Source organism: Molothrus ater, chromosome 1 (assembly GCF_012460135.2).
Source record: "Molothrus ater isolate BHLD 08-10-18 breed brown headed cowbird chromosome 1, BPBGC_Mater_1.1, whole genome shotgun sequence".
Taxonomy (NCBI): domain Eukaryota; kingdom Metazoa; phylum Chordata; class Aves; order Passeriformes; family Icteridae; genus Molothrus; species Molothrus ater.
This window is the reverse complement of record NC_050478.2, coordinates 41633581-41658718: the sequence shown is the minus strand read 5'-3', so window position 1 is coordinate 41658718 and position 25138 is coordinate 41633581. Positions and strand designations below refer to the sequence as shown.

Here is a 25138-nt window from a genome sequence, read left to right as displayed (position 1 = left end):
TTTTCTGCCAAACAACCATCTCTTACTTGAGTTTCATGCTGGATAGCATAACTATTGATACATGGGGGCTCTAATGACCTAGCAAACTCTCTTTTTTGCCTCTTTCTCTACTTTGCATTTTCTGAGAAAGACAACCTGTACTTTACTCATTTGAGCAAGCTGGGGGGAAAAAAGGGACTGAAATAAAATAAAGCAATGGGAAGCAGGCTTGCAGGAGAATCATCTCTTTGCTTTTGCAAAAACAGTATTCTTGTTTGTTCTTGTAACAATACATGTAATGGTCATTTGAAAGAAATCTTCTGGCATTTGTGATTTTTTTAAAAAGGTCTACCTTAGTATGGTGCCCCACAATTTAAAAATAAAATGCTCTGGTTGCAGGAAAACATGATTTCACTTGCATTTTAAAGGAAGTTACAGGTGTATTGGAAGGTTTTCATTTAATCAGAGCTTCAGTGTGTCTATCCAACTGTGTCTGTTACAACTTTTACAGAAGGACGCTTCAGTAAATAACTGTAAATATTCTAATGACTCTAGACAACAGAGGATGTATTTGCTGGTGATTGAAGCACAAAATGATCACTGACTATGAAAGGCAAGAGTCTTCTCTTTTTAGAGAACTTAGGCAGGAAGACTAGATTAACTATATTGTCAAGAGTAATAAAAATGTAATTCCCTTCTTTGTGGGAAAAGTATAATGGTAGCAATTACTGGAATTTGTAGATATCTGAGACTTCTCCCTGTATGCAGTTGTGCTACCAATTGGCTGCTTGAGAACCTTTGACTTTGATGAAGCTGTGGGGCAAAATTGCTGGGAACACTAATAGAAAATAGATGCATTGGATACAACTTTGCCTCCCTTGCAAGAGTTCTGTACTCAAGACTCAGGCTGATTTGTAAGTTTGATTAACTATCGTGGTAGCTTGTACTGGGAATAAATGGCCAAGAAGTGAATTAAAGGCTGGTAAGTCTTTGTGAATGTATGGGATTCATTTAAGTTTATTCCAATGTTACTTTTCACTGCTTTAGCCATTTGTAAAGAAAATCTAAAGTACAAATAAATCATAATTATGTACCATTCTAACATTCCTCTGCACTGTAAAGAAGGATAAAACTGTCAGAGTGTAAATGTGATATAAGCCTGTCCGTCTCTGTAGATGCTTAAAGTGGCAACATTAAAAAAAAAAAAAGAAAAAAAGATATAATATTTCAGCTGGGTGAAGATGCATGGAAGACTTGTGTGGATTAGATTTTTCAGCTGATGTCTGATTTCACTAAAGCTCCATTGAGTTACACACTTACATCATCTGAGAGATCTAATTCACTGCAAAGGAACTTCAGTGATCCCAGCTTGCACAATTCAGTAACACCTTGAGTGCCTCTGCAGTAGGTGTGTTGTCATTCTGCAGGCCAGGTGCTGAACTGTGCAGAGCAGCTCTTTCAGCAGGCACTTCCCAGCAGTGAGACTGCACAGTCACTGCTGGGGCAGAAACCCTCAATTTCATGGAGCTGCTACAGACTCCACCCATTCTTTTTGTTGCTGCAGTTTCTGCTCCTAAGAAGACCCCACACAGATCTGCAAGGATCTGTGAGCTGGAATGCTGCTAGCTGAAGGGAAGCAAAGATGGATGGCTGTCAGTGGCTGTCTGAGACCCCAGCCTGACAAAAGCTTTCCTTATCCCACCTGACTGACCTGAACACCATCTGAGATTTCCAGCAGTCTCTCTCCTAACGTTCAGTTACTGCCTTCAGCCCTTCTTCTTTCCCAGACAGGAGTGGGAGCAAGGGAATAGCACTGAGCTGCAGGTCAGGTGTGGGATCAGACAGCAGTGACTGTCCCTGTCATGGTGTGCACCAACGTGGCTGAAGGCAAATCACATTCCCTAGCTGAAGTTTCCTCTTCACCAGGCAGAGGACAGGGGTCTTGTAGAGACAGTGCAGGTGGAAACCCTAAAGGGATGAGCCCTTTCCTTGCATGGGTAGTCTGCTGGCTGAGCTAATTGCTTTATTTTATCACTCAGAATGACAGCATATATGGTAGTGAGATGTGAAAGACTGAGAATTGAAAATCAGTGTATAAAGAGAGATGTCTTATATCTGGTATGTTTTGATTTTGACAAAACTAGCATATGTCAAAACAGTCTGAAGCTGCAGAAGTCTGCCCTGGGATGGTGTTAAGTAAAAATGGAAAATGCCTTTTTTTAAATGAAAAAAAAAAAAAAAGAAAATGAGATCCAGCACTATTAAATGCAGTGCCTTCTGCTGGGAAACTAAAATGTGGATTGTCACATCTTTGTCCTACATTCCTAGATCTTTTTATACTTTAGCTCTACAAGTATACAAGGAAGAGATGAACAGTGCAAATGTTAACTTTTTTTTTGTTTTGAATCCTATTGCAGGGGTCAGCACCATTTCTTGTCTGTGCTACAGCAGGCACAACTGTGCTGGGAGCATTTGATCCTCTGGATAAAATTGCTGATATCTGTGAAAAGCGTGGCCTCTGGCTTCATGTTGATGTGAGTTTGTATACTGCATGGTTTTGTTTAGCACTGCTTTTTTTATAATTGCTCTTTGACTGTTGATATTTCTTTTTTAGAAATTGGGCTCTAATAACATTTCTTTTTCCTTACATAGGGACCAGAAATGTGTTCTGATTTGACTCAGTTACATATGCTGCAAAACAGCAAATAACTTGGTTCTGACAAGCAGCCAAAGCCATTTTGTTATTGTCAGGTTATATTTCAAAATTATTTTATAATCAATTTCTTCTTCTTACTACCTCCTAAAAGTGCTTCAAGAGTGATATACAAACATAAGTTTTGATTCTCCCCACATTCTTTTGGGGAATAGACACATTAGAATTGTATGTAAGGTTCATACAGGTTAAAATAAAGATATGCTTTCTGACTCAACCAGTCATAAATTATTCTGTTTCATATTTACAGATTTGAATTTCCTGTATATATCCTTGCATTTTCCTAAACTGTTCAGAAATTTTTCTCTTTAAAAAAATTCTTTGTAATTTTAGGTTTGGATATTAAAATCCTGTAATGAATCTTTTTTGAATAATCACTGTGCCTTTTTATGACTTGAAAGAGTTAGCTGTAGATGTATTTTTCTAAAGATAGGCCACTTCATATTTTCTAAAATTGCATTCTCTTTATAATTGCAATGCCACAAATCCAGAATTATAGTTGGCTAGATTAAAAGTTATGGAGCAATAAGAGGATCTGGAACAATATTTGTGGAGATTTCCAGACCTGCTCTAAATTTCTGAAATGTTTGTATAATGTTGAGTATCTAAAGAAAGATCACGTAGGCAGTGATGCATGTTTCAAATAAATGTCTCACAGACATTAATAAATAAAATCACTGTATGTATGAGTCAAAAGAGTTTTCTTATATTCTTGGAGACAAAAATGCAGAATTTAGGCCTAATATTTAAGATGTCTGCCAAGCCTCACGGCTGCGTGCTGCTGGGAAGGACTCATCAGATTTTCAGCAGGGGGGCAACGCTGCTGTTACACAACTCTCTTGTGTGTCTGTGTATAGCTGGTGGAGAGAGGGATGTGGCTGGAATCTGTGTTGGACCTTAGGTGAGTCAAACAGATGTGGCTGGAGCCATCTCCAGTGGCTGTAGGAGAGCAGTGAGCAGTCTCTCTGTAGCTGAACTCAAATATGGTGGGATGAGCCTGGGTCCTGTTCTGAACCTTAGTGAGTTGTTAGTCTTTTGAAAAGAACTAACTTTATTCTTCTGATTTTGCCTCATGTTAAACTAAGGTAAAAATGTCCAGAAATATCTTCTTTTCTGTTTTGAAATGACTATAGTTGTCAGATATTAATTGTTTCCCAGTAGAAGGATAAATGTCCAGTAATAAATTTGGTTTACTGTCTGGAATATCAATTGTTCTTTTAAGATGTGATTCGTGTTGTGAGCCTCTCAGTGGTTCTCAGAAGTTCTATCAGTATTTTCTCTATTTTTACACTATATAAAGGGTTGGGTGGATGGCTGCTTCTCTATTTTTTTGTTAAAAGTTTCTAGCTGTATTTATAAGAGGACAGGATATAGAGAAAGACAAAGCTTTCCACAGAGGTGACAGCAGGCACACATGTACATACAAGTGTGCTATGGTAAAATGAGCAGACGGTCATTCTTAGTGTAACATTTTTTCCCTCACAGCACCACTAGAAAGAGATTTACTGAAATTGTATCTGAACAGGTACAGTGAGACTGAGTCTCTACCATTTAGAAAGACTACAAGAAACACAGAGAAGGATTGCTTTTTTCCTTTTACTTTTTTATTTAATTTTTTTAGCAAGCATACCTTTTACCACTATAGGATAGAATGTAAAATTTTTGAAATTTTTGAGAATCTACAATCTGCTGAAAGGCCTGGCTTCTTGTGCAATGATTTACACATTATGCAGTCTACAAAGTGTTCTGCTGTTTAGGCCTGCTGTAACTTTGGAGGAAAAAAAAAGCACAGTACAATTAAAACAAAGAGTAAAACCCAGGTTAAGTGCTGTCTAATGTTGGACTTTTCATGTATCATTAACAGGCATCAGGATTATCTACTGCAAGTGCTCTCACAAGCTGTTACTAAGGATATCTTATATGAATGTCAGTGGTGTTTCTTCCAGATTTACACTGATTTATCTCATTTCAGAATATTTTCTGATCCCAAAAATTGATGTGTTTGCCTTAGGGACACTCTTTTCATTAAATATGAAATGATAAAGCTTGTGATTCTTAGGAAGGGCAAAAGGGAGAATGTCAACAGAAATTCACTGAGCTTCAGGAAGATAAATTTCATTAAAGCCAGAAATAGTAGATAAGCTCTGACATGAAGACAAACCAGAGAGGAAAAGTGAGTTAAGGAAAATGTTTTAAGAAGATAATACCAGTAGGTCCAAACTGCCCTGGCAGTCAAGCTGTTCAGTCAAGCCTAAGAGCAAAGGCTATACCAAGCTTATTTTGTTCACAGTGCAGCATTCCAGTTGCTTATTGTATTTTAACCTCCATCTCTGCTGCCTTTCTTAATAACTTGTTTTGTATCATCAATATGCCTCCAGCATTTGTGTATGCCATGTACCATCTTCACGTAGCTTTAAATGCTATGTGTGAGTTTTTCCCTGGTGGTCCTGACTGACTATTTTTTTTTCTCCTATTATTAGGCCTGTAGAGAAAATCAGGCTTGACCTATTAGCCCATGGTTAGGTAATTAGCTTAATCAGGCAGTGCACACTGTGATTTCCATCATTTAGCTGTAAATGATTTGTTGCATATGAAACAGAAATTTTCTTGTACCTTGTTACCAATTACATTGTGTGGGACACAGGTTGATAAGGGCTGTGTTTTGACCTACCCTGTGTGGATCTCAGCTGCATTTGTCTTAAACAAAATGTGTCATTCTAGTTTGATCAATCTGCCCTCCTTCTGTAGTCCCTTGGATGGAGGAGAGGCAGTCAACTTCACCTGTTGACTTTGCAATATCTCATCAAAAAGCCAGAGAAACCTGCCAAGCTGCAGTTCTGGTAGTGAGTGAAAACCTGGCTGGAAAACCATTCCCACAGTGCAGTTACCAGTGGTTCTTTGAAGGGAGAAAAACATTTGAGCAGGGTTCCTCAAAGGTCTGTCTTAGGGTAGAAATTATCTGGTATTTTTGTTGAACCACTTGGATGAAAAAGAATGTGCTGACAAATTTGAAAATGACATAAGACTTCTGACAAAGGCAGTGGGAGGACAGGATTAGAAATCAAAGGGATTTTGACAATTTGGAGAAAAAAGTGGAAAAACTAGGCTACAGTTCAATAGAGATAGAATTCTAAGCTGCAGTAATCAAGTACACAAAGACAGGTTGGGGAGTGTTGACTGGATAGCAAATCTTTACTGTGAAGCCCAGATATTTTCCTAGTTCACAAATCAGTGATATTTTCAAATAGAGTTAAATACCTTTCAGAATTGAATAAAGGAGGTACATAAAATGATTCTTTCTTTCTGCTTCACACGCCATCTGCTTTATCTAAATTTTGTCCAAATAAAAAGATGCAGTTCAAGAAGGCCCGTACAGGAGAAAGATTAGAAAATGGGAAACAACGTAGATAAACAGAATCATATTTAGAAATTATGACCAATGAGGAAAGATGGAAAGCACTGATGTTATTTAAACTAGAAAAGCAAAATAAACAGAACATAATAGTCTACAGAAGCTTCAAAAGGCGCTGCTGAAAGAAAAGGACTAATCTGTTCCCTGACCACTGGAGGTGTGACAAATGGTAACATTGTTTAGGACTGACACTTTAAATTAAAAAGGTGTTATTCCTGTTACACAGAAATTAAGTGGTTTAACTGTGCAGCCTCCATCGTTAGAGAGGCCTTTAAAACCAGACAAAGCCAGTGATTTTCAGTCTCCTTAAATGCCTTCTCCTTCACGGTGTTTTGTGGGGTTTTTGGTGGGTTTTTTTGGTTGATTTTGTGGTTTTTAGGTATTTTTGTTGGTTGTTATTGTTGCTGTGGGGTTTTTTGTTGGTTTTTGTTTGTTGTTTGTTTGTTCTTTCCCAGCCTTAAGCACTTCTCTTTGAATTGGGTAAAGAATCATGGATCACAAATTCATCTTGTATTACTGTGGCTCAAGTAGATTAATATAATTTCTCTCATCTAGATCTACAGTGGCATTCTTTTAAAAAAAGGCAGAGAGTAGGGCCAACAATGCTGTGGAGGCAGCAATTTCTGGTCTCTCTCTGCACTATATTTTTCACTTCAGTACTAGCTACATGTGTAATTGATTCATTGATTAATAATCTCTAAAAAAGATGTAGATGAGCGAAATGAGAGGAGTAGGGCTGATCTTGCCTTTGGAGTGGCACACTGTTGAGATGACCTCTCAACTGCCTTTTTAGTCCTGTTTTTCACAAACAGTGTGAGAATGTCAACTTTTTCAAGCACAGAAATTTTGGATGCAAATTTTTTAATAATGTATTATATTTTAAAGAGTTGTTTATAGTTTCTAAAATTCAGGGAATAACTTAGTGACTGTTTTGACTTAATGGAATCATAGAATGAGAGGAGTAGTATTTGTCTCTTGTATTAGTTTGGTTGTCATCCCATAGCAGGGCAAATTTGGACTACCTGGAGAAAAAAAGTTGCAAGTCATGGTGCTGCAGGATTGCCATGAAGTTTGAGGCAAAATAATTTCCTACCTTAGGTCCTACCTGTAGTCTGTGCAGCAGCCCTTGTCTCAGGAGGATGCTGTGAGCATGACAATGTAAAATATGATTTGATCTATTAATGTGTAGCATTAATGAGGATGACTTTTTAAGCCAAGTTGATAACTTTCATCTCCCTTGTGAGCCTTTGCCAGCCTGTCTCCCAGAGATAACTGATCTCGTTCCCAGTGTTTGGCCTGTGAAGCAAATACCAATGACAAACTCATATATCAGCTATCTCATATTTTTATTTCAAGGAAAGAAGAAAAAAACAAAACCAAACAAGCATATATTTTCTATGCTTAAGTCATGAATCTTTACATCAGTGACTTTCTTTTTCTTTAATTTTTTTTTTTTAAATAAACTGAGTCTAAATGTTTTGTGGACTGATGTTTTTTGTGTGTCTCTGAAGAGCGTTGCTTCCTTCACAGGTAGTTTGATTAAGTGCATTCTGCCTTCATGAGTATTGAAAATCATTTTATATATTTATTTATCTAGCAGTAACTTCTCAAATGCACTGTGTGACATGTTTGGTGTTTGCATGGTCTCCTCACCTTTCCATTGCGGATAAATGTTATTGTTTGAGAGCTGAAGGTTCACAGACCTGATCCTTGCAGAATTCATGAAAAAGTATCACATTCACTAATTCAAATTGTCCAGAAATTAAACATATGTAATAAAAAACTTGTTGTCTGGGTTCCTTCTACAGTCCCTGGAGAGACACATCTGCCAAATGTATCACCCAAAGATGAATGTCTAGGTTAGATGGAAGTAAAAAAGGAGTTTCTGTGAAGAGCTCCTCACTACAGAGAAGGTCAAAGTGACTCTTAGAGCACACACTTAGTTCTTAGATGAGCTGAGAGAGTCTTCAGTAATTTTAAGCTCGTTTGGGTTGCTGGTGACAGAAATGCTGCTATTGCCCACTGACAGACTTTGCTTTTCATATCTCTGCAAAATCTGAGCCTGGCCTTTGCAATTGCCAGAGATTATCACTGCTCACTGTTTCCCCTGTGAAATTCTCAGAAAGGAATTGGCTAGCAGGAGGAAGATGTGCAAAGTGGGGCTTTCTGCTGTCACTCAGAGTTTAAGGCTGGGGGAAAGGAAGCAGCCACAGCTATCTGGTATTTTTGGTATCAGGAGTGAGTCTGGTTATGCAAGGACATTTCAGTTCATTGCCTTTGCTTACACAGAAGGGCCACTCTGGTTTGTGGCTCATGTTCTGGCACAGACCACAACTTCCTCTATTTCAGGCATAGCCCCAGGCTGCTGTCTTTTTTTCAGGAGATGTAACTAAAGGCAAAATTTAGCCCACTGACTGTGTAGTAAACAAAGCTTTAAATGAGATAAGACACCTTTAGAAATTATTAGTTGAAGTATTATCAAAATAGCTTTATACAAATAATATTTTCTTGGCTTGATAAATGTTCCAACAGGCTTCTTGGGGTGGCTCAGCTTTGATATCAAGGAAGCATCGCAGACTTCTTCATGGTATCCACAGGTAAGTCAATTGAATCTATTTACTAGGGATTGAGGCGGACGTTATGTGGCCTGTTGGCTTCCATAAGTGCTGCATTTTTAAAAATATTTGGAGAGATTTCTGAACCTTTGGTGGGTGTGGGTGTATGGGAAAACTGATTTGTCTGCTTGGATTGTGTTTGGTCTCTTTTGGTTCTTAAGTACCCATGATTATAGATGCAATTTTCACCTCCCTTTCTCCATTTATGATTTTTGCAGAGCTGATTCTGTTGCCTGGAATCCCCATAAAATGCTGTTGGCAGGAATCCAGTGCTGTGCTCTTCTGGTGAAAGACAATTCTGTAAGCCCTCCTGACCTTTTTTTATTTTCTTTTTCCTTTTTTCCTTTTTTTACTGCTGTATTCTAATAAGCTGTCATTGCTGTAATATGAAAGTGGAAATAATTAGGAAACAGCTGAAAGTCAGTTTTACTATACTGCAGTACAAAGGCTGAATTATATTTTTTTGAATTTCACCACTTAATTAATAAAGAGTGAATAAAAGAGAAGGGTAAAAACAATCCAAATCACTGTACTCACAAGTGGTCAAATTTTGCAGCTGGTGCCCTTGCTAGTTAACTTCTGCACATAATTTGCATTCAGAATGGAGTATTTTGTCACCTGGGCCTGGCACACTCAGCCACTGAGCTCATCAAAGCCCTCAGAATAGCTGCCATCCATCGGGACTGCAGCAGTGCTGCGTCTGCTTAAGGCAGGCAGAGCTCATCTGCACCTCCCCTTGCACGGGAGGGAGCGCCAGACTGGGACAGGGGTGGGAGTCAGAGCACATCCAGGGAAAGGTGCTGAGCCTTCTGTCCACACTCTACCAGTTTTTCCCCATCAGCAGGGTGATTTAGACTGCCCAAAAGCCATGACTAATTTAAAGGTCTAGCAGGAAAACAGCAGAGCTCTGATCTCAAGATGACTCTGCGATGTAGCAAAAATCCCATCTTGTGTCTTTGTGGCATTCTTTTATCTCAAAAAAAACCCCCAAACAAACGGTAAGAGGTTCATTATTTCAACCTTCATTTAAAAATCAGACCTGCTAAAATTTATGCCAACTGCCCACCATTATGGTTGAATTTTACCTTATACTCCATAGGTTATAACAGACTGAACCTCACAATGATATTGAACCCCTAAGGTTTGCATCACTATTCTGTGGCCGTGGTTTGTAAATTGCTTTTATACATCTCTGTCAGAACAACTGATATTTTCTATTCAGCTGCTGGGGTTATGTATCCATGTAATTTGCTATGAACTTCTTTTGTTAAGAGCTGATGAGGACCAAAGTGTGTACTTGCTAATCAGCACTCTCTTGGAGCTGATTCCTCTAGGTCAGGGGTGGGACCTGGCAGGACAGCAAGAAGAAGTGTGCCACCTCATTTCCTTACATTAGAGCCTGTGGGATTGAAGAGGATTAGATTTCAGAGTTAGCATGCATCACTTTATCTTTATTGTGAGCTGAAAAACAAACAGAATAAAGTTATTGACTAAGATTAATGCAGTGTCTTAATTGCAAGCTTGGGAAGATTTCAATGCTGTATTTTTAACTAATTAGGCCTAGTACATAGATATTGCCCCAGGTAATGATTAGGCTACTTGGACTGAAAAGTGAAAATTTCTCAGGAAGAAAAAGGAAAGAAATTTAGAGGATTGGACTGTTCTAGCTGCTCTAGCCTTTCAAGTCACTTTATGAACACTGTTCCAACTTCAGGGCTCTGGCAACCTTTTTGTGGTTCCCTTCTGTGCAGTGTAAGGTCTGGTAGAGTGATCCCATTCCCCTTTTAAACCACAGCTAGGCAATACTGTGTTAGAAATACTGGTAAAGTTGAATCTTGGGTCTTTGAGGGGTGACAAGAGAAGTATTATGGATCACAGCATCAGATCCTGTTGCAGAGTGAGACATGTTCTGGAATGCAGAAGACTTGTCAGCATTGGGAAGAAAGGTTGTTTTACTCTGTGTCTGCTTCCTGGGAAATCGGCTCTTACTGATTCTGTGTATGTGCCAGTGAAGTCTTTATATGCAAACAGACACACAGACAGATTTGAGTACTTTCTTATTAACTAGCTGGAATATAAATCCTTAAGAAAAAAAGATCAAATGCATATTTGAGACACTTTGACAGAGAAGTGTTGCTTCACTTTGATCCTCTCCATACCAGAAGAGGCAGCTGAATCCAGTTTCCCATTAAAAATGCTATTTTTGCACCAGTAAGAGAAGGGAAAAGTACAGGTATCAGTTTCTCACTTGGGAGCTTGTTCCACTTCTTCTGAAGCACATAAATACCTATGGCTAAGATGAAGCACACGTTTATATGTGAACATAATTCCTTTACACTGTGGTTAGGATACATCAGTGGGAAATGGGTGCTGAGATGTGAGCTGGAAGAGTCTGGCACACACTGCTCTGTGAGTGAATGTTCAAGGAACCTCAGGTAGATTCTGAAGCTCTGAATTCTCCAAGAAATCAAAGCAGCAAAATGTTAATTATGAACATTAAGTCCCATTTATGGATTACCCTATCTCCGTTTGAAAGACTGATTAAGGAAGTTTTGTTAGCCCATCTCCGCATTTAATTTGAGGTCCATTTGGAAATTTTGAATACTTCAGAATTAGACTTAGTTGATGATAAGTGAGCAAATTAATCCCCTTCAGTTTTTCTTCTTCTCCTTCATACTTTCTGTATGAAAGACAATCTTTAGAAGATGTCATCACATTTCATTTGTTCTGGTAACACTTTAATTTCCCATAAACACAGGTAATAGTGACTTTTTTTTGGTTTGGGTTTTTCTTTTGCCATGTTTCTTCATGGGGTTTAGCAGTGTTAGTATGTTTAAGACACTGCAACTGGCTTGTTAGAATGAAACATTGTAATTAAATATTTTCCTGTACAGATTAAAAAAAAAAAATGAAAAAAAAAGATTAACTGCAGTGAAATGCTGATAAAAGCGTATTTCCCAGCTTTAGTGAAACAAAATTGGAATATTTCCAAGGAAGGTAGACATACAAAAGAGATATAAGTGTTTGGCTTGATTAGAAGAGAGAAGCAATTTCACCAAAGGGAAAGAAAGATTGGCTAATCCTTTGTAAAAGCTCAGATCAATGGCTGTAGTTCTTCAGTGCTTAAAGTACTCAGGAAGTGCTCAGCAATTCCTTTTTCACTGCCATGCCCTGAGTAACTTTCATCACTTCTCCAAGATAGTCTTTGTCAGAAAACACTGGTATTGCTGAATCATGAATTGCAGTGACTCTTTAAATGCAAAGCTAGATGGACCGATAATCTCAAAACAGTGGTGAAGCCAGTTTTGGTCTTATATCTTCTCAAAATGCTAGGAATTGGTGTTGGGTTGTACATACTCCCCTAAAAACCACAGAGCCACTCCAATTTGTCCTTGCTGTCATCCATATCTGTGTGAATATTATCTACATATTAACAGAGAACTGTTTATCACCAGTGCCAAAGTTCTGTGACTCGTGAGAGTGAAGCACTAGTTTAGGTAATTCAGAATCAGTTCTAGGTAATAAGGAGAATTTTTACATATTAGTTAAGAATAAAGTCTCAATGTAGCTAATGAAATCTCATTTTAGTGCAGAATATAATTGATTAAGGTGATGATGGCAGTCATCCACATGTAATCTCTTCCTCATCATTAGCAATATAGAGATATCTAACTCCCTGATTCCCCTCCAGAGCAGCTGCAGGAAATGCTCTGTTCTCATTGCTTTTGCTTGGGTTTAATACAACTGAGAGCTCCTTCTCACCTTTCAAAACACATTGCTATAGTGTCCTTTTACACTACACTGCTTTTGACAATTTTCAAGTATGCTATTCAAAAGATTGTCCTTATTGCCTCAGAAAAGGCAAATCAGGGAGAGGCTTGTCTTGGGGAAAGAGATATTTTATTAATTAAATTGAAATTCACTTTTAACTAGCAATGGAAATGGAAAGAGATCAGAAGACTTGCTGTAGGTAAGTCTCTTCAATGAGAAAAATATATTGAATTATGAAACTGGAGCTCTTGCTTTCAGTATCAATATTTTTTCATCAATTTTCTATTAATTAGAACACACAAAAGCTCTTCATAGACTTCATCAAAATCAAAAACTCTTTGAAACTTCATAGTGGACTGGGGCCTCTATGAAAATAGTATTTCCATTTCCTAAACTTTAACAGACTGACAATAAGGCTGAGAACTTGCATTAAAAAGGGTAGAAAGATGAAAGATGCTGAAGAAAGAAACTCCAAGTTGTCCAATGGGGCAGTTCTAATGAAACTTTTGCAATTCTTCTGAGCAGGTGTAGCAGCTCAGTTACTGTGTGGAAAACTGTTGGGACTGAGAACCCTGAGTTAGAAAGCATATTTAAAGCATATTTCTATCCTTTATTTTTCCTTCTACTTTTCCATCGTTTGACTTGGAAAATTGAGGTGACTTTTTTGTCTTCTCTTTCTTTTCCCTTCTCTTTCTCCTCCACCTTTCTTTTTGAATATTTCTCTCTTTCTCACAAAGGATGATTTTCATTTCTTTTCCTCTCTGCTCTAGTGACATGCAGGAGGATGTCACTGTACTTGCCTCTGGAGATTGATAGTATCAGTATCTTCAGCAGGATTTCTTCAGCATTTTGCATTCTTAGTAGGATAAGCAGGTAGAAAAGGATCATAAAACCACATGTATTGTCAGCTTCAGATGCACCAGGAGATGAAGACAGTACCTGCCTTTTTTTTTTAATTTTATAATGAACTGCATTACCAACAATACAAGCTGACTCAGGACCATCAAAATATTTGTTGCATTTTCCTTCTAGAGCATTTTTTTAAAGCTGTGTAATTCTACAAATGTCCTATGATCTTAAGTGATCTTCTCAGTCTTTCGTAATATTGCTAACTTGTGATAAACAATGGTTGCTATTTATCAGATGACAGGCATGAGGGGGACTAGTATTCTGTGACATCCTCTATTGTGCAGCTGCATTGCATTCTGATAAGGCAGAAGATAGTGCCTCATTGATCAACCCTGCTGTACACACACTGCAGATACATCATTAAACATTTTAAGTCAGTAAGAGACAAAGCAATTAGCTTAGATTTGTGGATGTTGCTGCTTTTTTGCTTGTTTTTTTCTTTTTTTAAACACTGTGTCTAGTAAACTTGTTATTCTCCTGGAAGTAAAGGTATGAAGGTCTAAATGAATGAAGCACAATGTCTTGACAGAATGACTCCTGTTTCTTGTGCAGCTGCTAGCCAGAGGAAAAAAAGTTGCTAGCCAGAGGAAAAATACTCACTGCAAAAGGATGCCTCAGCGCTTGACTATTCTGTCGTTTCTTATGTCATCTTGCCTTTCTTTATTTGAGAAAATTGCAAAGTAGGTGTTAGAATCTTATATGCTGCAAAACACTGCATCCATCATTGGCTTTCCAGCTGTGGCTACCCTGTGCTGCAGCTGCATGTTATCACTCTGCGAAGGGAGAGCAGACACCAACCCCTTTTCTCCCCCAAGCTGTCATAAAAACTGCCTTTTCACCAGGCTGAACATGCTGCGCCTGTGACTTAAGAATTCAGACCAAATTTGCTGTACTTTTATCAGATGTTACAATGGGATTGTCAAACCCATACAGAAGCTGTGGAGAAACCTTGGTGGTGTTTTCCTTTAGTGCTCTATTAATAGATGTGTAGATGGAGTTTTTTATTTGCTTTGCTTTTTTGGAGGGAATTGAAAAGTCTAGGAGAGAGGCAGAGTTATTCTGTGTATGCCAGTTCATTAATTTTTTTTTTGTCTTGACCTTTTTACTCCATTTTATTGCCAGTCTCAAAGACATAAGTAGGATATTGGAATGTAGAACAAGAACTGTACCTCTGTTGTGGGAATATGACACTTTGATCAAGAGTGATATCAGACACGGTCCCATTTTAAAATCAGAATTGCAGCAGATGCAGAGAAAAGGGCAAAATGAGAAATGTTTTTTTTGTTTGCTCAAGTTGAAGAGTGAGATTGAGTTGGAAAATGAGCTGTGCTCTTCTTAGCACTGACAGATCTGTGTTTTCTGTCTCCTGGGCACCTCACAGGGCCACGCTCCTCTCTGTTCTTGTGACCTGCTTTCTGCCAGCCCTTCTCTCTACTTCATAGTTTTACAGAGTATATTTTGGTATTTCATTCTTCAACCAACAGCCAGTCCTATGTCTCTTCTCTTCCTCTGCACCTTTAAATCTGTAGCAGCCTCTGTGCTTTCTGTTTCCCAGCCTTGTTCTCTGCTGGAACCTGCCACATCACTCATTAATCTTTGTCTATTTTGTGCTGCTCATCTCTGCTCAGGTTGTCCCTCAGAAGCTGTAGGCTGGAGATTGCTGAATAAAAATAATTTTATTTAGAAATCATGATTAGCATATATGAAAGTATATTTTCTTAACTTTATTTTCTGCAATGTGAAAGAGAAAATGTCACATGTACTAATCTCCTTGTGGTTTTTCTGCTCAAACAGCCAGCCTATGCTAAATCCACAGTGACTTTTTGGTGGTAAGGGTAAAACATTTATTTCTTTGGGCTAAAATCTTCCCTACCTGCAATAACTAAAGCTGGAATAATGGATTGAGCCATTTGTGGATATGTAGGAAGTTCCATTTGTGAACATGTAGGAAGTTCCTCAGGAGTTGTTCTTGATCATGGTGCTTATAATTCCAAGTGGGTACAGTCTCTGTATGAGCCATTCACTTGGATTGGACTCAATGGTCCTTATGGGTCCCTTCCAACTTAAAATACTCTGTGATTCTGTGATCTAAAGACTGGTGCAGGTGTCTCTTGTTCTGTCTCTTTCACATCCATATATGTTTTAGGGCAACTGTTTCTGTAGTACCCACTCATGATTTCTTCAGATCTGAGTCAAAATTCTGCTTCCACCTACCGCTCTTCCATGGCATTATGAAGAAAATAATCATAAATAAATATTGGTTGTCAGTGTGAATTCCCTGACTTTAGGCTCATCCAGGCTTCTTAAACCACACCATAAATTTTGCATGTTATCCTGCATATCCAGATCTGTTTGATAAGCATTTGATACAGACAAGAAAATAAAGGATTTGGCTTGTGAGGAGGTTTGAAAATGCTCATCACCAATGGAAGTCTCTATTGTGTTTCTTCACAGGGCCTCCTGAAGAAGTGCTACTCTGCTGAGGCTGCCTACCTGTTCCAGCAGGACAAGTTCTACGACGTCAGCTACGACACTGGGGACAAGTCCATTCAGTGCAGCAGGCGTCCGGACGCATTCAAATTCTGGCTGATGTGGAAAGCACTGGGAACTACAGGCCTTGAGGAGAGAGTGAACAGGGCACTGGCTTTGGCAAGGTATCCCCTCACAGTTTTGAGTATGTCTAGTCTGTTTGATTGGCTGAAATGTTGGCACAGCTCATACTCCATATGCTGGAACAGACCCCATTGTTACATTTTGCCTCTATCCTTTTGTTTGTGTATAATAGGTGGAAGTAATAACAATAATAATTAGTGTTATTACATTTGATACAATATTTAATAGTAGTTATTGCTTTTAGCAATAAGCATAAATGTTGGAAAACATAGAAGTCAAAATTAGGCTATCAGTCTGTATTTGGGAAAATTTATGTTACCTGGACTACACATATAGGACAGAATTACTAAAACACTTTCTTCTAGTTCAACTGTGTGTTCTGGTGTTGGTGTAAAAGAAGTTCTATGCGCCAGAATCCAAGCTGTGTCTGGCAAGAACCAAAGTTTCCTGCTCACGTCATTCCTCATGAAAGAGGAAATGCAAAAAACGGATCATGGAAAACTCATATGAGGACACTGTGTTAATATTAGGATGTATCTAAACAATATTGTTCTGACATACTGAGCAGTTTTTCTCAAGTTTGCTGAAGTTCTTAATGCTTACAGTATTACATTTACAGTATTACATTTCTGTTAGGGACTGAAACAGCTTTTTCTTGTGATCTTCCCCACACCTGTCCTCTTCAATTTCATTAAGTTTTTGGTCTTGCAGAACTGAGTTTCACAAGTGAATTCAGCAAAATTATTGGTAGAAGGTATTTATAAAGTGATGGTGATGTCCTTGTTTCTGGGAAGAGACTCCCACACACAGGTGGTTTTCTCTTCTCTTAGAATAAATAATTTTGACATGAGATAATGGCCCACTAAAAAAAGTTCACTTTAAGTAAAATATTTGTTCAGAATTTATACAAGACAAAGCACAATGAAAACTACACCAAGCTACTACACACTGCTTTAAGTCAAATAATTGGTATTGACATTTTGCTTTTTATGTGAAATAACAAGTTGAAAAGTATTGACTGTTTACTTCAATCAAAATTCAAGGAATAGTGTGATTCTAATGAAGTTACCTAAAGAGAAAATAAAAATATAAAAATGCCCCTGACCTAAACCCAGAGTGGATTTGAGAGGACTAAAAAGAAAGAACCAAAACTAGTGGAATCAAAAAAAGTTGTGACTTTTTCTCTGCTTTTTTTCTTTAAAGCCACTCAGTTTTTTTGGCTAGTTATGTCTTTTTTAATATGTTCTGGTTAAATTGCACCTTGTTTTTGTTGCAAAGCATTGTACTGTTCTTTGTCTGTTCAGAGTAAGTAATTCTTTCCACTATCAGTAGGAGAATTCAGCCTTATCAAGGTCACTGGCCAAGGTCATTTGACTGACTGTGTAGTGATTAATGACCTTTCTGAGATCGATATTTCTGTTCAACATTAGGATTCAGATGGTAACACTTCTAAGGAGTGACTGGTTTGTCTCTTCTGGTTTTTGATTTGTTTTTCCATTAGGAAGAAATTTAATTTTTAGACATTGTCTGATTAAATAGATTCTTCATAGTGGTGACATTGCCATCTTGAGTTTGCATGGACATGGGCACCGTACCAGGTTTACCAACTACTCAGCCATGCAGCCATTCAGCCTTTCTCCTCATTTGTTACATTAGATGTTACTTCAATTGCAAGGGCAGTATTTCACTGTTCCTGAACAAAGAACTGGATTAATTCTGGAATTAGTCCATTGACTATAGAATTTAAGGGCAAGATTGGTCTTTTTTTTTGGGTTGTTTTTTTTTTTTTTTTTTGCTTGTAGCCAAGCAGAGCTGCAAAAGTTTTAGGGTAATTGCAGGCATGTATTTCTGATGCAGCAAACTTTGCCTATTGGCTAGTCCAGTAGTATTTTCTTGTTCTGGAGATGAATCATGCTTTCAGGGTATTAAATATCTCAGGAACATAGTGATGCTGTCTATTTAGAAAGGCTTGCATTTTTTATATGTAGAGTAGAGCATCCCGCTGATTGCTTCAGAATTTTTTTGTGTATTTTCTTCCCCCCAATTATCTTTGATGTAGGGATGTTGCTTTATAAAGCAACACAAAAAAGAAAAGAGACATAAACTGCTTTTACAATACAGCTATAGTTACTACATAAACATCTCTGCATTTTATGCTTCATCTTCTTCGGAATTTTTCTGCCTGTTTCCTCTTCTGACACCCACTGTTAGCAGACATATGTCTACTTCCATGGCAGATCTCCACCCCTGATTTTCTGCAAGGCTTAATCACAGCAAATGACATTTCTCTGTGTACTTTGGTCTTCTCTAAGACTCAAGCCCCTCTAACATACTACAATTGTGACACGATAATAAAACTTCACTGTCAACTGTGGAGAGATGCACAAAGTAAATTGCTCCACTGCCATCAAATGATCCTGGCAAGATAAATCATGGGCAATGGATTTTCTAACAGCTGCCTTCTTAGGTTATTGGCAGTGTAGTTAAGAACATGATTAACAGTGCTGTGAACCTGACTGACACCAGGTAGCCTATGTCAGATTTTATACCTAGGTGATATAAAATAAAGGCACTTGAGGTAAGAGGGAAAGATATTAGCATTGCAAAATTGCTCTAACAATTCAAGACCTTAAAAAAAAAGGAAAGTGATTATGGATAGGTTTCGCTTTCATAATTTATTAAAAGAAAAAAATAATTGAAGGCCATTGCCATGTGAATAGCCTGCTGATGTTGTTGAAATTGGTTTTATGGCACAGACAAGCATCTTGTAATAAACAGGACAAGCAAGAAGCAGCAAGCTTGTTTGACATAAGATAATTACCTTACAGATAATCATGTCTCTCGACCTAAGCAGCAGTGTGGACATTAACAAACAAGTGCACACAGGAGATCTGAGCAGTGATAGCAGAAATGACCAGAACCATGACTTGTTCCGGGAGAGAAAACCCCTCCCCAGTGCACAGCACAACAAGAGCTGTGCTGTGGGCACTGGCCCTGCACTGCAGCAGTGCCTGTGCTGGGGTGTGTGCTGGGAGACAATGAGTCACAGGCACAGCACTTGATAATGATAAACAGCGTGACAACTCCCCAGGTGCTGTTTGGAACAGTGTGTGCTATCCAGGGTATTGTTTATTGCTCGCCCAGCCAGCCTGTTTCTGCAGCATGTCTGCTGTGCAGAGTCAGCTGTGCTAGGGGTGTCCCTGCTGGGAGCAAGTTTCAGGTGTGTGCATAGGACCAAGGAAGGTTATTCTCACAATATTTCTCACCAAAAAGCATTACTGGTGGGACGACCAGTAATGCAGCTTCAGACAGATTTGTGCACAATCAGTAGTTTAACTGTGTCAAGTTTATTAATGTTAGACAGCAATATCTTCAGGTAAAAGACTAAAATTTTGTTGGAATGGAAAAGCAGTGTGAATTTGCAGTGAATTTGTTGAAATTTTTCTTTCTGAGGCTTTGAGGGAGGGAGAAGAAAAGAGAATTCCCATCTACATCCTCTTTGCTTCAGAATTCCTGTGTGATATGTGCCATGGCAAAGTTGTGGTCATGTTTTAAAAAAAAATTCTGTAAATTGGAGCTATTTGTATCCAAAATTTTGATTCAAACCCACCTCTCCATTGAAGGTGTCTGTGTTTTTCACATGTGGCAGGTGAGAAAGAAAAGAAATTCCCATTTCAATACCCTGTTAGCATAGGAGGTCCAGGGATTGTTGTACATAAGAAGTGGCCCACTGAATGGAAAGCTGTGCTGTTGTACTATGTGGAATGTGGGCAGTACTGGGAAAATTGCTGAGCTTGAAGTATATTAGAATTTTTAAATTCTGGGCTGAGCTAAGAGATCCTGGTGGTAGTAAAATTCAAGAGGTGTCAGAGTGACAATGAAATACCATGGCAGCCCAGCATTGGCACTTGTGAACAAGGGATGGAGGTATTAATTTGCAGTGGGAAAGTTCACAACCTGATGCAAATAGGATCAATTTGTGCCATGTGGCTCTGCTGAAAATCTGTGCCTGAGGACAGAATTTGGCTTCTCCTTAGTGCTCCTTGGCTGGCTGTAGCCTTCTTTTGTTTCCAGGAACTAATAGCTATTGCATTTTCACAGCAGGTAGAAATGAGGTTTAACTCTGTTGTTTTCTAAGTGTGGAAAAAAAAAGAAAACCAACTCAAAAAAGGAATATGTGTTGTTTTTTTTTTTTTTTGCTGTTCTCTGTGTGTATTGTTCCATGCTTTAAATCCCTAATTTTTTAATTACAGATATCTTGTGGAGGAAATTAAAAAAAGAGAGGGATTCCAGCTTCTTTTAGAGGTAAGTGAAATGAGAACTGAGCTGTTGTTATTGTTAGGAAGCCTCAATTGTTTGATTTTGTTCTTTTTAGTCAATTACCAACTTGTATTTAAAGTATCTAATCTAGTCAGTTTATGTATTGGAGGTCCACAGATATGATTGAACGCACATAACATGGGCTGTGCTCCCTACCATCATTCTACCTAATTTCTTATCTTCTGGTCCTGTATTGCCTCAGGGGGCATAGAGAGCACTTCTCTGTGAGAGCGAAGAGGCTGGCTGTAAAAAAAGCAATGCTTGCCAGACTTACAAATAAGATTGTGTGCTGGATGGAAAAATAGTTTGATCCTAAAAATGGATTTTTCATTGTTAGAGTCCATGTTTTTTCCCCTAGTTCTGCTTTGACTCCCATCTTCCTAAAAGCTACCCAAAAGTTGTGTGTTTCACTTGTTTCACTAAACCTGTCAGCTTATTTCCTGTTTGGAGATCTTGTTTGGGGGAGGGTGGGTGTAGGGAATAGAGCTTGAGTACTGCTTTTCCACCTGTCCTCAGCTCTTTGGTTAATGAGGCTGATGTTGGGGGATGTTGCAAATACCTGTCATTTTTATAAAACCCTTTGCATTGTTGGAAGTGTGCTTGTATGAAAGACAGGCAGCTGTGTGGGGTCAGGAGGAAGAGAGTACATGGAGGAGGATGGGAGATGGAGTAAGTGCCACCATGAGCATTCCAGGTTAGGCTAGACAAAATACAAAATATGAAAAATATTTTATACTATTCATACAATATGAACTTTTCTCTTTAACTTTGAAAACTGCTGATTAGTTGAAGAATTTTAGGCCAGCAGCACAGGATGGGGTCAGTAAAGTGGCAAGTCTGTTAAAAGGTGTCCATTTCTTGTTATTGTGGACCTTAGCAGAGAGCCCAGATCTGCTGTAGATGTGAAAACTCTTGCTAAGAGCAGAGGCTGCTGTGTAGTTCCTACAGTAATGGGGCATCTGGATTTAAAGTGGGTTTGAGAGGAGTGTTGTAGTATGGACCATGAGAAAGAAGTTGATCTTCTTGAGTCCTATGAGTTTTTCTGTGAGTTGGGAAGCTGAAAGGATTAAGAAAGTTTTCAGGAGTGCAGGGGATAAGCAGTGAGAATTCAAAGAAAAGATGCTATGAGGCAGCAAGGCCCAGCTGTGCAAGGGAAGATGGGCTTCAGACAAGGATCTTAGGAAAATGATCCTCTGATACATGCAGCGAGGAAAAACCTGTAATGAGAATTGCTCTGTGGCCTGGAAATGCCAACTTGTGCTTGAGTCATCTTGAACTCTTCTGTGGTAAAATTGCTCACCTGCTTGAGTAACACCTGTGACAAGATACCCAGAAATAGAGTGTGAAGCATGGCTGGGGGTTGTTTTCTAGGATGAATGGTGTTTTCAGAGGGTAATGATATATTTGATGTGTGAAAGGAAACTGAGATAATCAAGGAGGCAATATAGGCAAAGGCAATATGGTAATGTCTACCATCTGTCTGCTCCTGCCATCTGATTTTAAATAGTTTTGCAGTAAACCCCGTAACACTGAGCTAGTCCTTGTTCTTATGGGGAAGGCACTGCCTTTTCAGAGTTTGTGTTTACATGTGTACTCAAAGCAAGCTCTTTGGGGGAAGAAATGGGACTTTAGGAACTGATCTTTATTCCATTCAGCAGCAGCACACGGCAGGTTTGCAGCTCAGTTCCTGCTGACAATGATATTCTTCTTGATGATTTCACTGTCTTTAATGCATTCTTTGAATGAAGCAGAAAATGGTATGAGCAGCTCTCAGTGGCCTTTCATGGAAGAACATCTCAGTTGGTGGGATCTCCTTGTTCAGGAGAATGCCTGGGATTATAATAGCAGCCACATCCACAGTGGGGCAAAGAGATGGGGTGGTTCAGCTACCAAGCTCCCTTTTAACAGTGATTTTTTTCTTTCCTCTGGCACTGATGAGGATGGCGTGTGGGAGAGGAGTGGGGTGTGTGAGTTCACAATCCAAATATGGATTATCATAATCCATATTAAAATCTAGTTGCCATCTGAATGCTGTGCTGCAAATAGGGGAGGTCAAGATTCACTTAGTGATTTAAGGGTTGTGTGAGATGGCATCACAAAGTGTATCTATTCCTCATATTATTGTTCTCTATACAGGTAAACAAAAAAAAGTTCCAAATTAGCAGGAAATGTATAGACATTGGACTGGCCTGCTGGGAACATTTTCTCAATCATATATGATACAGAAACCTCATAAGCACAAAATGCCTTATTTTATAATGCGTGGTGCACAGCCATGGCTGGGAGCCTTGCAGCAAACTCTGCTGAGTTTAAAGGCAAAATTTCCCTGGAGAGAAGCAGACATGTGAAGTCTCAGTCTTTGCTCAGAAGGCCTGCTTAGATATTAGACAGGCTACATTCAGGATCTGGTGCACACCCTGCAAGGGATCTTGAGATTCTTATAAAATGTGGAAATCGAGAAATTCAGCATTAACTCCAGCCCTGTATAGTGTGCTCTATGATATGAGAGGAGATTGGCATTGTTCAGTAGAAAAATGATGAGGTGTGAAAGTGTTAAATGGTCACAAAATTGATTTTTTGTGTTTTGTATAAAAGGCATAATTGGAAATTTCCATGTAAAAACACCAAACACTAAAAAGAAAATGTATTCTTTAAAGTTGCTTCAAATATGAATTCTGTAACTTACCTTCTGTGCCTCTCTTACACTTTTTCTAGCCAAAGTTTTTTACTGAGTAAAACAGAGTTAAAGATGGATATAGGAAGAAGAAATTAAAAAGCAGCACCTGGCAGCAGGAAGAGGAATGGATGATATGAAAAATTATTTCTAGTTTCAAAAAAAAAAAGGAAACCAAAGGTGACTTGGAGAGGAAGCTTTAAAGGAAAGGGTATAAACTCAAAGACTTCACCCTCACAAAGAATAAAGCAGAACTCTTTGAAAAGCTGTGATATGTGTCCCTATTACATCTTATAAACAATCACTTGTTCTCTTGTTTAGCCGGAATATGCAAACGTCTGCTTTTGGTACATTCCACCCAGCTTAAGAAAAATGGAGGATGGACCTGAATTTTGGCAAAAGCTGCACCAGGTGAGTGTCCTGTGTTACCTGAGGCTTACTGATTAATCTGTGTGCCAGATAAGAATGGGAAATAGCCCTCGGCTTTGCTCACCATTAGAACCAGTCAGCAGACTGGGGATTTAATTCTTAGATGTTGGTAAGATTTAAGTTTTTTATTAGTTTAGACATATCTATTTTTTTTTTCTTACTATAAGGGATGTAAGCATTAACAAGTATTCAGCTTGCTATCCAAGCTGTTAGCAGTTGGCAGAACTGAGAGAAGAGGAGCAGTGTTGGAGCATCTCTTGTCTAGACAGATTATTCATTCATTACCTGTTTCATATACTTAATGCTGTCCTTGGAACTTGGCTTGCATTATCTGTGATAATCTATGATAATGCAAGCAAGGAAGTGCTTAAGAATATATATCTGATGTTGAACATAAATGGCAACAGGAATACAATGGGAAATTCTGTGGGAAAAGCTTCACAGATGAGTGTCTTGGTAACTCTTTGCCATGCTGATAGAAAATCATGAACATCTTGGAAAAAAAGCTGCAGTAAAATTTTGAATTTGCTAGTGGAGAATCATTAGTTAAGACTTAATTAAGAAACCACTAGACATTGTGGTATTATGTTTTACTGAATAAGTTATTCTGTGAGGAATTGAATTAAATTCATTTTTCGCTCATCTCTGGAAGAGTTGTGGTGTTCTGTGCTTATTTTTTCACAGAATTTGCTACTAGAAGTTTAAACTAGAAGATAGATGTGTATATCATCTGCATACTATGTAAACAGGCATACATACTTTATATACATGCTTCCTGTAACATCTGCTCTCATTTCAGCAACTTTCACAGGAATCGCTTTCAATTTTTGCTGGAGTGACTTTAGGAGAGAGATCTTCCTTAACCCCCTCTGTATTGTTTTGGAAAGTATACTTTTGTAGCCCAGATCCATGCATAGCCACAGTATGGAGGCAAGGGCTTGGCATTTACCATCCTTTCACAAAGTTGTGTTCCTTTTGTTTGGGGCTTCCCATCCTCTCTTAGGGTGGAAGCCTTATATGTGAATATGTGTGTGTATATATATATATGTGCATGCATGTATGTATAGAGTGTATACAGAGCTTTATAACAGCTCATCTACTCATGGAGGAGTGAGGATTTGGGAATGAGCAACTGGAAGGCATAGAAGAAAAAATGCTGCAAGTGTCACTGTTTGATTAATGTGGCTACAGATGGGACCAAGGAGGGAAAGGATGAAGCACAGCAAATGGCTTTGAGCATGTATATTTGAGTGGCTTATGGAGTGTAACTTACTGTCTCTTTGCTCTGTTACTCTATGGTGCTTCTAGTCACGGTAGGCAATAGATACCTGCCTTTATTTTATGTACCAACATAGATAGATTGATTCTAGAAATACAGATTTCCTAGCAGTGTTTTTGGAAAAGAACTTGGAGGGAAAGAAGCTTGTGTGCAATTTCTTCCAAGAACTGACCACTGCTGCAGATCTCAACCACTCTTTTCATGGGCAAGGTGACATTTTCCTGATTCTTATATCTCCTCTGATGAAAACCTAAGAAATCCCAAATTCTAAGACACAAACTATTTCACTCTTCCCCATAAAAGCCTGAAAAAAAAATCTAGTGCAAAAGAGACAAAAGCTTCCTAGGAAATGGCACAAATTTCTCTCCTGGAGGAAACAACAAATGATTATTGTTAGTTGTGTTATTTTAGACACTGCTGGGAA

General features: G+C 38.5%; 1 protein-coding gene across 2 annotated transcripts in view; it reads left to right on the top strand.

The window, feature by feature from the left end:
* Positions 1-25138, top strand: part of GADL1 (glutamate decarboxylase like 1) — a 112704-nt gene that overhangs the window by 54795 nt on the left and 32771 nt on the right. For both annotated transcript variants that reach the window (XM_054516501.1, XM_036407052.2), the window contains exons 9-14: positions 2397-2513; positions 8637-8701; positions 8938-9019; positions 15854-16053; positions 20266-20317; positions 23328-23417. In XM_054516501.1, coding sequence (XP_054372476.1) covers positions 2397-2513; positions 8637-8701; positions 8938-9019; positions 15854-16053; positions 20266-20317; positions 23328-23417 — 606 coding nt within the window. The remainder of the gene's footprint in view (positions 1-2396; positions 2514-8636; positions 8702-8937; positions 9020-15853; positions 16054-20265; positions 20318-23327; positions 23418-25138) is intronic.